General features: G+C 53.1%; 1 protein-coding gene across 19 annotated transcripts in view; it reads right to left on the minus strand.

Moving 5' to 3' along the window:
* The window catches only part of L (zinc finger protein Lobe), a 287,693-nt gene that overhangs the window by 41,933 nt on the left and 228,166 nt on the right, over positions 1-17,594 (minus strand). The window contains exon 1 of one of the 19 annotated variants that reach the window (XM_065426795.1): positions 14,412-14,562. The exons of the other annotated variants lie outside the window; for them this stretch is intronic. Coding sequence (XP_065282867.1) covers positions 14,412-14,508 — 97 coding nt within the window. The 5' untranslated portion in view covers positions 14,509-14,562. Of the gene's footprint in view, positions 1-14,411; positions 14,563-17,594 lie in introns of those variants that run through there. 19 annotated transcript variants of the gene reach the window in all.

The raw sequence follows: 17,594 nt of genomic DNA on the forward strand, positions 1-17,594 counted from the left end.
AAGGACCGGCTGTACCACAAACAGATATAAATGTGAATACAAAAAAAAAAAACGTCGATAGGAATCACTTCCGTCCAGCCGTTCATTGGTGGAATAAAGGGTAAAAATGTGAGAGGATAGGCGCCCGTTCACGCACGCAACAAGTCTGTACTGTGGGACTCGGCATATACAGTAAATAAATAAATAATAATACAATAATAGGAGTAACAAGATCACAAGGAAAGCTCACACAGGTGTCCTGCAAATGAGCCCGAGCACACGAGGAATATACGGCTCTGCGGTTTGCCCACGAAGCGAAGGTAGACGTCAGCATATTCGCTGCTGCCACATAACAGGTGTAAGCGGCTGCGGAGCCGCGCCGAATACATCGCGAACGAATTGCTTCACGACGTGTTCGGGATGCGCTTTGCGAGTCCACCGTGGCCAACGCCGGCTCCTCCGCGGGGGCAGCGGCAAGGTGTCGCGCTGGCCGAGCGTGCTGACACGCATCGCTAGCCGGCGATCCGACGGGCGCTGGGAGAGCAGCGCAGTAATGACAGACGCTCCCATCGAGCGCGATTCGGTGGCGCTGGGACCACCGCGCCCCGCACTTTTGTTGCCAAAACAGAGGTCCCCCACCTCGGAATGAAACCCGCACAAAGCGACCCGTCCGCCCGCAGACCAAAAATAAGCAATCCGAGCGGCACGAGAAAATTGTTTCCTAACTACCGCCGGATGCTGCCGGCGGCGGCGCAGGGGCGATACGCGGCTTCCAGTTGGTCGAGGACCCCCCGCAAAGGCCCCGCTGCGCTGCCCCTTTTTTCTTTAAAGCGCCACTAGAGGGAGGAAGAAGAGGATCGGCGTCATCTGGCGTCTGCGGCGGCGGTGATGAGTCCCGCCGAGAAAGCGCTCTTGAAGAGGCCGGCCGATAATCAACCAGCCGAATGAACTCGTTCCGGCTTCCGGAAAGTGGTCGGCGCAGATCGTTGCGCGACAATGAGTTTCGACAGGCACTCGCCGCGGTCCTTGCGGAGACACAAGCGAGCGGAAGAAAGCGCCGCGTCCAGGAAGAACGCGCCGAGGAATGGGCTGCAGGGAGGCGCGCACCGTGCCACTTCGCCCAATTGTCAGGCTCGACATCAATTATGACCGGCGCAAATGACGGCGGCCGGAAGGAGGGCCACTGTTTGAAAGACTCATACGCGTGGGGCAATCCACCGCACGATGGTGCTTGCGTCACAGCGACTCGGTGCGAATAGGAATTGGGGAGTATACGAAATGCTCTCGAGGCATATACTGCGGCCCGTTGCGGCAAATCACGGCACTCGGTTTGCGAGGCGCAGAGCACATCTTCACCCCCCCCCCTCCTTCCTCTCGCAGGTGCTGTCGCGTGGGAACAGTCAACCTTCTGGGCGCCGTATACCGCTTAAGTGTGCGCGAATGTTCCGCAGACTACTTCATGTTTATGGGAGAGAACCGTGCCAGAGATATGTGAGAAGTGTGGCTTGCCGCCTACAGGTACAAGGCCATAAGCAACGCGCGGGAATCTTCGAAGTAAGGTATTAAGAGTGCAGTGCACCCGACCAGAAGCCGAGCTGTCCATGTAATACCTCGCTTTCCTGCTTCTTTCACAAAGTAAGCCGCATTTCGATGGGGGCGAAATGCGAAAAACACCCGTGTACTTAGACTTAGGTGCACGTTAAAGAACCCCAGGTGGTCCAAATTTCCGTAGTCCCCCACTACGGCGTGCCTCATAATCAGAAAGTGGTTTTGGCACGTAAAACCCCATGATTTATTAATATTTTTCACAAAGTAAAGCGTCGAATTTCGACCCCCCCCCCCCCCTTCCTCTTCCTCTTCTATCCATGGCGCACAGCGGTCTAAAGCTACTTCGAAAATTGGAACATCCTGTCGCTCACTTTCCCCCAGACGCAGTCAAAGAAAGCTTGAACGGGCACTTGGAATATTTGACGGCTGCCGCGTGTTTATTACAAGTGTATTAGGAGTTCGATAGACGTAATGAATTTTTTTGCACAACATTTGCGAGGCTGCACGTAATGCTAAATCTTCTCGCTTCTAACAATTGCAGTTAGAAAAGCGCCATGGACTGCTCTCCTAAATTGCGCAGTTTTGGCCGCCGAAACCGCCCGGAGAATTCTTCGGCGCGAGGCGCTTCGCATGAACAGCCGAAACTAATGGCAGCTGAACTCGGCCCATGCCTTGGTTGGACCGGCGAAGGAACGCGTAGCCTGGGTGGGACCAGTAAAAGAAAAGAGCGAGTAGCGCAGGAGCGCCGAGAGAGCACGGGGCTGCGTGGGGACAGCGAATGGGCGGCCCCCGGTGCCCGCTTGTTTGCTGGCCGCGCGAGAGCCTGCAGCGGTCGCGAGTGCCTTTGTCGCCGGCAGCGCCTGCGGCCGGGTCCATCAGCGGCCAGTCCACCGAAGGCGTCACGCCGAGATGGACGGGGAAGAAGCGCGCTCGAGCGTCCAGCGTACTCCGCCGGGGACAGTCAGCCCCCGGACTTTAATGAAGGTCTTCGGAGAGTCTCACGGGAGCTGGTGCGGGCTCCGGTTTTGTTCTCGCGTGGGGGCGGCCCCGAGCACGCCGGGTGGCCGCCGTCGAACGACGACGCTTCTGGTCCGCCGCGGCGCCGCCTTCCATTTGGCCACGACCGAGCCAAGGTCGGCTCTCAATGAAGCGGGCCCCCACCTTTCAGGACTGTCGCACCGTCGTCTTGTTTTTATTATTTCCCGCCCTGGGCGTATTCCCAGTCACCACGGCCAACGCCCGGGCTGGGAAGCTCGGAGAATGTGGCCCGCGGAAACTGCAGGCACAACGGCGTCGACTCGTCACCGACTCACGGGGCGGCGGCGGACTGCCGGGGCGAGGCTTCTGCGCAGAGAAGACGACGGGCAGGCGGGACACCCGCGGCACCACCCTTGCTCCCGGACGGCCACGCGAAGCGGTGCACGCAGGTGCAAGCCAGGCACCCCTCGCGGGGCGCTGACGAGCTCCTGCGGAATGCGCGTGCTGCCTCGAGTCGCCGCCGACCAGAGGAGTCGGGGCCTACGCATGTGACTTACGCCAGGTCGCCGTCCTGGAATACGGGGCCGATCAACTGCGCTGTAAACATACGCACTGCCGCTCAGTGCGCGCAACAAGAGCGGTGAACTCAGCGGCATGTTATCGCCTGAGGAGTACAGTTTAAATACATATATTGCCTATCAACTGCTGCTGCGCAGAGACGCGCGACTGTCTAGACTGCAAGCGAGTCAAAGCTTCCTCTATCCAACCTTTGTTATTTTCTATCTTTCGAGATTCGTCTCGCCGAAACTATCCGCCAAGCCACGTCTTTCGCAGGCAGAAGCTGAAACTCCTTACTTTCCACCATTCTCTTAGTGAGTTCAGTTCAGTTGAGTTTTATTTCAACGTGCTTCAAAGCGTATGCCAAGTTTACTATATGAACACGCCTTGCGACTCTCTGTATACAGCGCCGGTTCGTTCGGAAGAACGAGCTTCTTTCTCCTTCTCTCTATGCTGGTCGCATTTTAATGGTTGCCGTTAATGTGCTCCCTAAACAAAGGGAAGCGTGGACGGAGTGGGGACAGCAGCTGCTGACCTGTTGTGGTCGCGCAGCCTCGGGAATGCGGCGGGTGTCCCCTCACCAGCTGACATCTCGCGATGACCAGGTTCCCACGTGAGGCCAGGCGGCCCGTTAGGCTCGCCTTGCCCACGGAACGTCTCAATCGCGCGGCGCCACAAAGCAGTTGCACGAGCCCCCGCGGCGCGCGCGCGCTCCCCAGGCGTCGGCGGCGCAGGCCCCATTGACCTTTCGATTGGGGGCGGTCGCCGCAACGGTCGGCCGTCCAGCTGCAGCCCCCGTTGTGGCCGCTGTTCAGGCCGCAGCCGGCGGCCCATTCTCCGAGACGCAGGCCTTCCAGCGAATTGGACATTCATTACGTCCCATTTAAAAACGGGGAGCGTCCCGGGCACGCGGGGGCTCGATGACAGTTGCCCTGTTAGAGCGAGCCTCCTCAGCGCGGAGAGCCGTCGTCGGGCCTTTGTTGCGCGCCCGAGTGGCTCGACTCCTTGTTCGGCACTCGGGGCCCGCCTCCGAAGGAGCGGCCCGGCCGAGATGCGTCACCGCGCGCGGACCCACTGGTCTCGACTCCCCCACCCCATTCGCTATTTTTCCACACTCTACCGTTGTGACGATACAAAAAGAGGGCGCTCTACAAGCACGGCTCGCGCGCACACCATGTTTCCACATGACGGCCTAGTGTGCAAACAGCAGATTGATGCGCCAGGGGCAGCGTATGTACAATGGAAAGGCATTTGCTCGGAGCTGCTGGACACGCGGAAGCAGTCGCAATAGCTGCGGATCGGCCACTTTTCCCGTAGGCCCTTGGCGAGAAATCGTGGCCACTAAAAGGGTGCGAAGAGAAGGGCAACTCCTGGATTCCCGATTGCCGAAACTATAAGATACGAGTCATGGGTCTCTGTATTTTCGCTGGGGCTACTACACGCGCTTCAGTATTATACCGCATTGTACAGTTTTAAATTATGTTAAGCTCCCCAGCTGTCAAATGACGATTGAGAATTCACATTGGTGACTTGAAACCTTGTCTGTTGGTCAAAAATGGTTGTGCTTGAAGAACTTTCTAAATCGCCGATCTCCTCATTGCCGACTTGATTGAAGTTAAGCGTTTATGAACTACTTGTGCACTTGCTTTAATTCTGCTTCAATGTAGGATACCTTTGGCGGAACTGACCTACTCTGACAACTACGTTTAGAAAGGCAGAGCTTTTACTAAAGCCTTTCGCACCGGAATGTCCGACGGCGCAACTTGCGATCACTGCGGTCGCCAGGGAACGACCGATCGTATTCTGTGCGCACTGTCCATGGTATGTACCATAAGCAGAGGCAGTCACTTTTCACTGCACTCAACCTCTTGGACGACAAGAAATGACTTTACAACAAACTCGTCCATACTCGTTCAAAAAGGTGACACAAGCATTTCCGTGTATATTTTACATCATGTAGGGGCCGCACTCTAGTACTTTCTTTCTATGCGCCCCCCTCCCCCCCCCCCCAACCCCGGATGCTTCTGTCCTCGACTTCCGAGTCCCGCTCATCCTTCCCTGCCATCTTTTTTTCTCGCCGTGCAGCAGGGTAGCAAAGAAGCTACTACCATCTATCAGCACTCTATGCTTTTCGCTTGTCCCTCTGTGTCCTCATACTGAGACCATCAGTGAAAACAAAAATAGCCCTTTAAATAAATTCTATATGCGCACGCTTGCCAAGAACACTTGTCACAAGAACCACGTGGATGGGAGATTACGCGTGCACTGCTCATGCATTCTATATGAGATATATAGTTCAATGAATACGAAAAAGAGAACAAGCACGAAAAAAAGCACAAACAAGACTACAGGACCTGTCCTTTTTACGTGCTCATTTTTATTTTTCTATTCATGAACAGGCACCTACTCGCCAAAGAACTTATTTCGCAGAGCTGTATATGTTTCACTGCATTGCGAGGGGGGCCATGACAGAATTCTCACAATATTGTCGCGTTAATGTTTCTTATCACCCACCCACAAAGGAAACACGAAAATTAAAATGTAGTCATGGACACTGCACCTGGTCCAGAAAAAAAAAGAAAATGTAACTCGTCATTCATATCGGTAGCATATCGGTAAAAACGGCTGCGTAATGCGACCTAAATGCGGTCGAGCACCCAGGGAAAGGCTGGACAATAAAGAGCGTATATATCGCACCGCTTGCGCAAAAGGAGATCAAACAGGCGGCTGAGTGGGCACAGAAAGGCTTCGGTTGTCGGCGCTCGGAAAGCAAGGCATCACACCCGAAGAAGCGAAACCCAGCAGAATACGGGACAAGGATAAAAGCAGAGCGCCGGGCCGGGAGCAGAGCGGTGGGCCCCCGCTGCACGCTTGGCCGCAATCGCAATCAAGCGGCATGGAAAAGCCGCGCTCGATCGGAGCTCTCCTGCTCGCGCGAGGAGGGCTTAACCAGCGGGCATCTCCGAGCTGACGGCGGGACACAGCCATTTGCGCCGCTAAATTGCAGGAAACGAAGGGGATCCGCGGGCGGCCCGCGGCTATGCACACCTGGACACATCGCCCGCAAGGTGCGCTATGCCTGCAGCCGCGCGCGCGCGCCCTGTCTCAAGAGAGACAGGACGGAATTACGTGGTCCGGCCCGAGTCAGGCCGCTGGCCGACCGGCTCGAGAAAACCGCCGCGTTTCGTCAAGAACGAGCGAAGCGAGACTCGCCGCGCTGGACCGCGACTCGGAGCCGGCCCTCTGCGGCGCACGGCGGTGGTGCGCGCCCGACGCGGAAGCGAAAGGCGGCGGGTGTCCGCGCGCAGATTGCTGTGCGCCCGGTATATCGGTCCGATTCGGTGTCACTGCTCAGCGTGTTATTTACTTTTTACCTCCCTCTTATTTGCTCGTTCTCCTTTACGTGTTCGGTGATTACAGAAGCCAGCCAAGGCTCCTGTGTCTACAAGACAGGGGCACCAAGAAAACGCCGTTCTTGATAGTTACGAAGGGAAAATGAGCGACATTATCACCTGTGGTGGAAGTGAACCAAAAAACTTGCAGACCACGAGGAACGAACGACGGAACGTCGTATAAACGGTGTAAAAGTGAATGTAAGTAGATAACAGAATGCAATGAGTGCCGCTCTTATAAATTAATAGGGTGACATTATACCATCGCGAGAAGAAGTTCAGAAACTATGGCAGATGGGGAATAAGTTTTGCTCTCTTTCTGAGCGGTTGCGTGCCCTGGAATTGGGACATTCAATATACAACACGCTCACGGACGTTTTTCCAGTTGATTCCAGACTGCTCGTTCCATAAGGCTAAAAAATTAATTCGCGGCACTCGTATAGCCTTCAAACATTTGTTCATACGAAAAGCCTAATTCCCCGATGTCGCGCAGGGGGAGTCGGAAGGGAAAAATCGAGCTACCGTTCTTTTTTCGCGATATGGCCTATTGTCGAAGGAAAATATCCTTGTGGCGAAACTGTTCGGTGTAACCGTATACATATATCAAAAACGCACCGGAACGGTCAGAATCACCACACGCTTGTCTGCAAGGCGACGTACGCAAGTCATCCTGCATGCAGCTACACACACTATCGGAGCCTAAAGGAGCTAGGCCGACGATACGGCACGGATTCCTTTCTTTCGATGTTATTCCTTATATCGTCCACCGCGCCGAGAACCGGCCGATCACTCTCATATGATGTAGTCGCGGAACGCCGCTCGGAGCGCTGACGAAGAGCGCAAAAGGATAAAGGAATGGAATAGGCTCGTTTCATATATATTATCCCGCCCTTAGTATACTTCATCACATCATTTACCTAAATTGCCATCACCATCATAATAATAATTTTTGTCGTGGAGCGTCCAAACGCACGTGTGGAAAATCCGAGTGCTCTGTTCGGTCCGTTCAGCCGGGAGATTCAAGATATGCTCTGTGCACTGCAGAGTTACATCTTGCTGTCACATACTGAACTCTTCGTGGCTAAACGCAGTCTTGCCGCAATGGGCGGGCTGTTTGCTGCACAGCTATACGTGTAAACGAACGATAGATCTGTGACAATGTGCATGTTGTTAATTTGATATGGAAAAAAAATCGCTGGTTTTGCCGAGAAATTGCATATTTCAATTTCGACGGGCCTGCCAAACAAGATTTGCTGGGCAGGGCAGACAGTGAGAATATTGTTTTGATTGAAAATACGGCCGTTGTGGGCGGACGAAAGCCTCAGCATCACCCGGGCCGGTGCTTTATTTACGTGCCGCCGTGATTGACGGGCGACCGATGATGAACCATGGTGCTATATAGCACGAACGTCGTTCCGCTGCAACGCGCGGCGTCCGTCGGGGCCGCCTTTAGAATGGTGCCTGCAGTGCAAGGAATGTCGATGGCTCTACTTGGCCATGAATACTTTGTTTAGCGCAAAACAACAGACACAAGAAAGACGACAGGACAAGGCGCTACTCTCAACTGACATGTCAGTTGAGAGTATACCGCCTTGTCCTGTCGTCTTTCTTGTGTCTGTTGTTTTGCGCTAAACAAAGTATTCATGGATTCGCACCAACTAGCCCGGCAACCCATTGTGCTCTACTTGGCCGACTCTCAAATACTGGCCTCGATGTCTTCGCGCTTTTGGGCCAATGGAAACGAGAACTGAGGTCGAGCTGATGGCGTTCAAGTCGGTCTTTCTGGACTCATCTGGCGCAGGTGGTCGGTGGCGCTTCTTAGGCTTACCGGCATTTTTTCCTCCTCTTTCTCTTTTCTTTTTTCTTTTTTTTTGCACCGTGCGCTTAATGAAACATAATAGCCGAGAGCAACTCTGGCATTGAACATCTTCAGCCGAACCTTGAATGCAATGCTACTTCTCCACTCTCAGTTCTCAGGAACGCGCACTCTTCTTCAATTCCGTTTCCTTCCACTCTTTCCGCCTTTCCAGTGCGCTTGAAGTTTGCATCATCAAACATAGCAATAAATGAAAACCAAATGAGAATAACCTGACGTTTCTCTTTGACGCTGGCGCAGTGACAGATGTGAATGCGCAAGTGCATATATAATGCAATTTTATCGTGAACGTGATTCAAAACAAGCGGCCGCTGCTGTTCCTGCACAGCGAGCGAAGCAGCAACCAGCAGGCGTCCTGCTGCACCGGCAAAGGCGAAAGGCGAGTCCCCACAGAACTATAGACGAGTTCCTCATTGACTGCAGAAAAGTTCTCTTAAATTGACAGCAAACGACATAGACAAGTAGTTCGCGAGCACGTCAAGAGATAGCCACTGGCAGGCAGACAAAGCGGAATCCAAAGCGAGTGGCCTGCAGTGACGGAGCTCGTTATAGGTTCGGGCGGACCCAGCAGTGCCCATCGGTTCCAGGGGTTCCGAAAACGGTTTGTCGTCTATGGCGATTGCCCGCGCGCGCGTGAGGGCCAGAAATTTGTGTCCTCCGACGGAGCGTGAGAAGCGGCCCGACCAGCCCCCGCGATAATTGGCCCCAGCCAACGACCACGCACTGGCCGCCAAAGATAAAGCGGGGGAACCCAAGGAGAATAGGCGACGTCTCCCAGACAAAGCGCACGGATTCGCGCGCGCCACCTGGCCAAATAGCATTATACGCAGAAACTCGTTAAAATATGGCCACAATAACAGCGGCGCGCAGCGCGCCGTAACCCCGCCGCCACCTGCCCGCCTCCCTGCTAACGAGTGCGATCGATAATCATCGAAGGGTCGTCGATAATGCGCGCGATTGTCTTTGGCGGCTTTGTGCCGGGATGTCCGGGTGATGCTCGCCGTTGCGTCCCGAGGCGTCCTCGCCTTTTGTCATGTAAAGCGCCCGATTGTCGTTCGGCCGGGGAGCTCTTCGGCGGAGATGGGTCGTACAGTGTTTCACAATGTGGCGCCGGACGCCCCGGAATGCCGAAAACGCCGCCGCCTGCGGCCAAGGCCCGCGGCCGCATGGGAAATGCGCCCGTGAGAGCGCCCCTGCCAGCTCGGCCTGCTTTCCCCCTGTCCTTCTTGGCGCCCACGCGAAAGAGTGGACTGTCCGGCCACAGATGCACTGCTCCCAGTGCGAGTCCAAGGTGATGGCAGCCGCCATTGTTGGACAACAAACACTTATCATAGTAACCACAACAATGTGTTAGTCTTCAACAGGAGGCTCGCAGCGCAGTCTGCGTGTGTCGAAGTACCCCGCTCCTCCAGGTTACCGCAGCTTCAGTGACCGAGCATTGAATTCAGCAAGTCGGCACGGATTCGTTTCCCCAACGCAGCGCAAACTAAAGGATGACAAAGAGAAGGCACACCTAAAAACGATAACACGTGCCTTGGTGTTTTTTCTTCTTTTTTTTGCCTACGTGCTGCTGTTTTTTCGTGCGCTTTGCGTTTGTTGTTGTTCAGTTTGCGCTGTGTTAGGGACATTCATGTATACAGTTGTCAACGCAGAGAACTGCCTTTCTGCCGACAGATCACAATGTAACTGCGCAGGGATGTCGATACGCACAGTGAAAAGCTCTAATAGAGACTTGAGGGGATCCCTTATCAGCCGTAGAAAGGTGTATAGGAAAATTATGATCGATGTGAACGCATCTCAATTATAATCCTGTAGCTTATGATGTATCGCTTTCAGGTTATGTTACAGAAATTGGGGGGGGGGGGGTTAAAGGAAGGTTGAAACTAAAGGTACACGAGCCTGCCTCTTGGAGTTGGTTTCCGCAAGCTGTAAAACTGCGGTTTCAAGCGTCGCCGATCTGATGCACATTTTCTGAGAATGACTGTTCGATGAAAACCGAACTAAACAGTACGCATGTTTTAACCAGAAATAACCGACACATGCCTATAATTATGACTTCAAACAGCATGCATTTAGTTGGGAAACTATTTTTGATGTAGTAAGTATAGCATGAACGGGCGAAGAAGGGTGCGTGCTAACTGACACGTACCATTACGATATCATTAAACGCGATTTCTCCAGCGTTATACGCCACGCATAGTACACATTTCACGATATTAATATGATGAATTATGAGCGCCACAGTGATCATTTGATTTACTTACTGCGGTACTGTGAACTATAAAGCTATCTTGATGGTTCCAAATTGCACAGACTGTGTAGTATATATGTGAGGTACTGTTTCGGTCGCGTTTTAATGTACACAAATCCTCCCTAGAATGCACACATTCACCATATTAGAAAGAAGGTTGATTTTCGATGTTCCGGCTAGAGGTTCTAACAGGGAGCACACCGACCAGTATCGAAATTCGTGCCTAAATGCCAAGGTGACAAACGCTCTCATTGTCGTGCCGGACTGCCCAGGAGTCACCGAGGCGTTACTTTCAGCCAATGAGCGTTGACAAAGGCAGCGTCCGGGGGCAGTCTAGCACAGCGACGGCACATCGAAGATACCAATTCTTTGCTTCGACGCGCCTTCTGCACGTGGTTTCCCGAGACCAAGTTTCTCTTGTTTAGCGCGTTTCTTTTGCATAGCATCAAAAACAAAAGCGTTGCTAAGAGAGAGAGAGAGAAGATGCATAGAAAGGTTAAACAGAGGCAGTTCCGGTTGGCTACCCTGCACGGGGGGAGGGAGCGTTCCTATAAGGAAGGGAGCCTTGCGTATAGGCCTGAGCTTTAGTCACAGTGAGATTATAGCGCTGCAGATGCTCTTTCCAGCGTGACGACCGACCGGGAAAACGCCGTTGCTGAGTGTCCTCACGGCCATCCCGGACCCGAGCATCAATGTGATACACGTCTGTGCGCGGAAGGAAGGAGCGGCAGATGAGCGGCTGATTTGGAGGAAGCAGGGGACGCCAAGAAACGAGTGCACCTGCCGGACAAGTGGCGACGCGTGCCAGCGCGCGCAATGAGCATCCGGTGCGCGTGCGGACCGCCACGCGCGACACACAGACCGAGCAGGGCGCGCAAATCCCCGAAAAGAAAGAGAAACGAGCTTGGCATAATCGGCGAATCCCTTTTCATTAAGGGCGTCCAGCTGCCTCCCACATCACAGAAGGCGGCAACTGCTCGCCCCCGAGGTGCCCGCCACGAGCAGCATCCACCTGCCCGGCGCGCCGAAATAAGGCGCCGCGTCAACCAAACTGGCGACGGATCGCGCGGGCAAGCGCTGTCCAGATGCGCGGTGCATACAAAACGCCACGCCTGGGAACCACCGCTCGAGCGCGCGCAGTCCGCCGGCAGCTGCTTGGCACCGCGCGTCGCGCCGTTGCGAATTTGATGGGCGCCAAGGCCTGAAGCCGCCGTTGGTGGGGGCAGATATTGCCAACACGGGCCATCGTAGCTCGCCTAAACTTTGCCGACATTCGCGTTGTTACTATAACCGACAACGCTGCCGCCGTGCACGGCTACCGCGCGTTGCCCCACCGTAATGGCGACTCGGGAGTTATGGCCGGGGCGGTATATAATACAAAACAGAAAGGACCACAAGAGGGACGATTGCGTGCCGAAATGCTTCGAGGTCAGTGAGGGTGTTTGTGCTTTCTTCGTTTAATGACCAGGTGCTGTCTAGCACTTTTTAACTGTCATAGACACAGACGAACACTTAAACGCGAAAGGCGGTCGGAAAGTCCAATTGTGCTGCATCTTTGGCAGCTCCTGCGGCATCTAATTAGCCGTTTGGATAATGCGGCGCGCTTGACGGCTAAAAGAAATGCATACAGCAGCGAGTATTGCTATTCTTTATTCGCATTTACTGCTGTTAACGTAAGTCTTATTGCAGATATAGTCCCAGAAGCGAAGCTAACTGGAACTGATATGCCACTTTCCCTCAAACAAGGAAAGGCGCCACTCAGCATCACCGACGCCGAGTGAGGCACGCGCTATTCGTGGAGTGCATCCAGGTCAAGTATATCTGGTGGCAGGAGAACTGAGACGTCTTAAGGAACCTGGCTTTCAGCGTGGTTTCAGCTCTGCCTTTTTCATGGGCTGGGTACGTTTTCCCGATACCCATTTAGCTTGTTTATTCACCTGACGAGCCTCGTCTTCTCCTATTTTTTGCCGCTTTGCCACACCAACAAGGATTTATTTACAGAATGAAATTCCCTACCAGTTCTATTCATTCAGCAGCTTTTGAGTTAATCCACGCCCCATTGTCGCAATCATAGCCAAGCCGCAGGTTCCTAACCAAACATGCAGGCAAACCACAGGTAAAAATAAGCTGACACTTCTCTTCATCGCTGTTCGCAGCTTCAAAGGACAATCACTGCAAAGTAACTGTTGAAAACTGGGCCCCGTCTATTAATCTTGCCTTCTGAGAAAATGTACGCCAGTAAAGTTCGCCGAAATATTTTTGGACTGCATGGGAATGCATGCGATGGCAGCGCCACCAAATATTGGACGACTGCGGCGTCCGACATGTGTCCGCAGCAGCAAAAATCCGGAGACCACTCAGCACATGCTAATACGATGCGAAGGTATTCACCCAGCGAGACCCGTAGGTAACGTACACCTTCCAGAAGCGTTTGGATTAAAGTGGACGGAAACATCAACCGGTTAGCATTCGAGATAAGCAAGAGACTTTTAAAGTATTAGTAGAAAAAAATCTGGGAATAGATTGATACGACCGGATCCGTTACAGCCATAGGTAGACAGTGAAGTTTTGAGGAATTGAAAAAAGAAAGATTAAGGATATGCACAGAAAAATGCTAGAATTATTAGCATGTATAGCATACCTGATTAACTCAAGCAGGCTGGGTGAGTATTTGTCACCACCGCGTTCCGGAGGGATGCCAATAAATCATCAGGTGACGTATGCTCAGCAGCTTGTGTATTGCAGGTGCGTTACCTGCAACGGTCGCAAGGAACGCTTTTTTCTGTTTTCGTATTTACTGCAGCCCACGTTCACATCGCCGATAACCGGAGTACTGGTAGTTCGTATATCGCATTTCCAGCGTTATGCCTGGGCTCCGTATTCACAAAAAGACTTTTTACGCTACAACTGTTCTTAAAAGCACATGACAACCAATCATGTTGACGGACACATTGTTATCGAAGGCAACCGACCAATGGCGAACAGCCCTTACCAACGAAAAACTTTGTGAATATGGCCTTTGATGATATGAATACAGAGCGCGCGGGGCAGCGGCAGCTTCTAAAAAGTTAGAAATTGAATTAAAGTCCGAGGTTTTACATGCCAAAACACCGATATGATTATGAGGCACGCCCGTAGTGGGGGACTCCCGATTAACTTTGACCGCCTGGATTTCTTTAACGTGCCCTATATCTAAGCACAGGGGCGTTTCTCCCCCGAAATGCGACCGCCGAGGCTGGGATCGAACCAACGACTTCGAGACTAGCAGCGTTCCCCGCCTTGCTTCCTTCACGCTGGTGCCAACGCTGTGAAAGGTCTTGCAATCCTGTGCCAGCTCTTCGCGAGTGTATGCGACGAGGACAGCACGACGGGTATCGGTGGCATGGCGACACGATGACAACGATGACGGAGAGCCGACCCCTACACACCGGAGTGACGGGATGGATGGAGCAAAGCGTGTTTCGAGCTCTTAGCTGCTGTCACTGTAAAATCTTGCATATGGCATTTGTATGTTATACTGATTATACGACGCATGCCGCAGGGTATATATCAAAGGGGGGATGTGCGAGAGGGGCAAACCCACTTTTCAGTTCCCGTCGCCATAAATGTTACGGAACAAGACCTCGAGCTTTGCACTCACTCAGATAATGGCTGATGCAAGCTGTGCACCGACGAGCTCTGCCTGGACACCGTGCTGTCAAGATAGAGCTCTCGGGAGCACACGACCCCGCGCACTCCTTTAGGTGACATCGAATTGCTTCGTAAAGTGGACCTGGATACGGGCGTGCACGTGGCTCGGGCCGAAGCGAGCGGGGCGCGTGGCACTCACCGAGGCGGCGGCCGGAAGGCATCGTCGGCCAGGACCAGAGCAGCGGTTCGACGGCGGCCCAGCAGAGCGGCCATGCGGCCGCGCCTGCCGGCATCATGGCGTTCGCTAGTCTGCTGGGCCGCCACACTGGCGCGTCCACGGCGCGAGGTGTTGCATTGTCTGCCCCTGTCGAAGATGGATTGGCCCTTGCATCGGAAAGTAGCAGCGGCGGATAAACGCGCCGCAGGCGCACATATGCGTAGGGCGGCTCCCCGGGGAGACTTCCGCGGGGGCACACGCTGGCGACCGACGTCAAGCTCTGACCGCGCTATCGCGCCTTCTCGGAGCCCCCGGCGCAGCCGCGAGGCAAAGCCACGACGCGTCGTAATGGCAGCTGTATTGCCGGCCGATAGGTTGTCCGGACGAACACACGGGCATTCTGGTTGGAATCCACTCGCTGGGCGACGAATGCCTCGCACTTGTCTCTGCTCCAGAATCTACCTTGCCACAAATGGGCTTACGAGGGCGTACAGGTTGCCGAGCCACATTTGCAGCCAATTAGTTTTCAAGCAAAAATAATTTCTGGAGGCTCAGAAAGAGCTCTGTAGGATGCCTGCAATGACGTGAGTGTATTGTTGGCGAGCTTCTCGGCACAGTATATAGCCTGCTCTTCACAGGAGTAACTTTTCCTCCCTGTGACAACAGTTAACGTATAGTCAAGTTCGAGTCCTGGGTAATTTAGTGAAGAGTAGCGTCAGGTGTGCGAGTACACTAATGCTGATCACCCAGCCCTGTGGAGCACCTATCCACCGCTCTAGAGGTGGGGGATTGCTATCAAGAACACGTCGCTGATCGAGATGTAGAGCCCCAATTATGTGTATGTATGTAAACTAAACAATATGCGCTTTCATATGAATCCGGAAGGTGCACATGTGAGTAGTCATGGCTGCTACCAGAATTAGATTAGCTATTTCATTCGTCTTCTTTCTCAAGTGGGAGGAGCGAAATGCTTTAAAGGTACCTCGCCTGGGCCAGACCAAGGACCGATTGTACACTACACTCTATACTAACCTGTCATATCTTGTACGTACTGTTTGGGCATCAATTGCTTACAATTGACATTTAAGTGAACAGCCAACGCGTCGTCCTATTTCAGGAAGACCTGCGGAGACCCATGCTCCGTAGAAGTATCCAGACGCATGTCAAACAGAAGATGACCTTGTGTTAACTGAAGGGGAGCGTATAGTTTTGGCAGAGTAGTTCTGCGTCTTTACTGGAGCTGTTTCAAGCGACCTCGTGCTTTACAGGTAACACGTAGTTGGTGCCTATGTGGTACATACCGGTACAGTCGGCCGACCATGCCGGGAAGCCACGGGCACAATGAGGACAGGCCAAGTGGCAGAGCACGCATGCCGTTGCGGACGTATACGGATGCCGTGCTAACTAGGCTGCGCCCTTGCGTGAAAAAAGATCGAGAAAGAACGCACATACACGCGCGCGCACATATATAGTACACGGAGTCTTCGAACAACAAAAGGCGAGAGTCCAAAGAGGAAGAATACAAGTGGTGCTGGCGCACCGGCGCGGTCCTGTAATTCCAGCGACTTGAAAAGATCGCGCGCTGCGCAGAGAGAGGCCCGCGAGCGTCATCTTCTTCTTGTGTTTTTTGACAAATTGTGCCCGGGACGTCGGGCGATCAGAGCGGCGCGCGGTCGACGCCAGAGGCGAGGTGCATCGGGAGAACAAAGAAACAGCCCGACGAGCGGCGCGCCCTGAAAGGTGCCGCCAAGTGGACTGTCCGGCAACAGCTCGTTCGGAGCGGGGACCAAAACGGCAGCTTCGCTCGTAAACGATTTCTTTTCTTTTGCGCGGCGTACGCGAGATAACGCGAGGAGGGGGAGGAGGTGGGGGGGCTGCGCCGCCGCCCCCCCGCTCTCCCCGCGGCCTCTTCATTCCGCCGCCGAGGCAGCGTGGTCGCAGCCCGAAAGGGAACAAACACAGGGGCTGACAGCGGCCGCGCTACGCCGAAGCCGACCTGTCAAAGCAAACCAACCTGCGTGGCAATCACAATGAGCCTCCGTGGCAATCGCGATGAGCGCGCGGCAACCGAGGGGGCGCACTTGTTGTGCCTATGTTTACACATGATCCGCCTCGATTTGATACACAACGTTAAAAGGTTCGCTCCACAGCGTGCTAGAGAGAGGGACGGGACAAACTTTACTGCGACAACTGCAGTCCGCGGCGCCGTGCAATCTGCTCGCGGCTTTACCTATACTTGTGTGGATAACCGAAAAGCGCTAAGCCTGCCGGGCCGGATTTAACGCGTCTCTCTCTCTCTCTCTTATTGACACGGTAGAAAAGAAATATTGGCTCAAATACGTCGTCGCCGGTTACTCGTTGTCTCACATTCACATGCACTTTGATGCAGTTATAGTTATGTCCGTAGTTTGTGTAGGGAAGCGAGATTCTTGTAAGGAATGCACACAAAATGGCGTTACAACGTAACAACCAAAACAAGACAACACCGACATTATAGAATAACTCTCATACCGACAATGCCAACTAAACTTTTTAAACAATATGTGACAGCACTACCACAAGCCATAAAACGGGACAGCACGAAGAAAGAAAGAAAGACGCTGGGCCGAGTAACTTCTTCAAAACAGAATTAAGGACCTGCGATCTAATGCTATTAGCGTCGACATCAGGCGGTGTTTTGGTCAATCACAATGACGCGATTACAGAAAGATAGTATGCGCCTTTGTCCGCGTGGCCACATTTATACAACTAAATTTTTTTTAAAGTTTAATTATGGGGTTTTACGTGCAAGATCACGATTTGGTTATAAGACACGCCGTAGAGCGGAGCTCCGGATTAATGTTGACCAGTTGCGGTTCTTTTACGTACACCTACCGTGAAATTAGAGCGCATTCGATTCGGGTGAAGACAGTGTATCGTATAGGCGGTGTCAAGTCGTAGTCGATTAATAAGAATGTCTGTGTTCCTATGTAATCTAAGCTGAAGTTAAAATTAAATAAGTGTAGTCATACAGCTTTGATATCATAGTGAAACCATCTCCTATATACATAATGGATCGCTGCGGCTCATCGAAGATGCCGCAGATCCCCTTATTACAGTTGAGTGAGAACACCTAATATATCCTACATGTTTGTCGTGCTGCGGCACTGGCTGCAGTGTGGAATA

The sequence above is a fragment of the Dermacentor albipictus genome, chromosome 1 (assembly GCF_038994185.2).
Source record: "Dermacentor albipictus isolate Rhodes 1998 colony chromosome 1, USDA_Dalb.pri_finalv2, whole genome shotgun sequence".
Classification (NCBI taxonomy): domain Eukaryota; kingdom Metazoa; phylum Arthropoda; class Arachnida; order Ixodida; family Ixodidae; genus Dermacentor; species Dermacentor albipictus.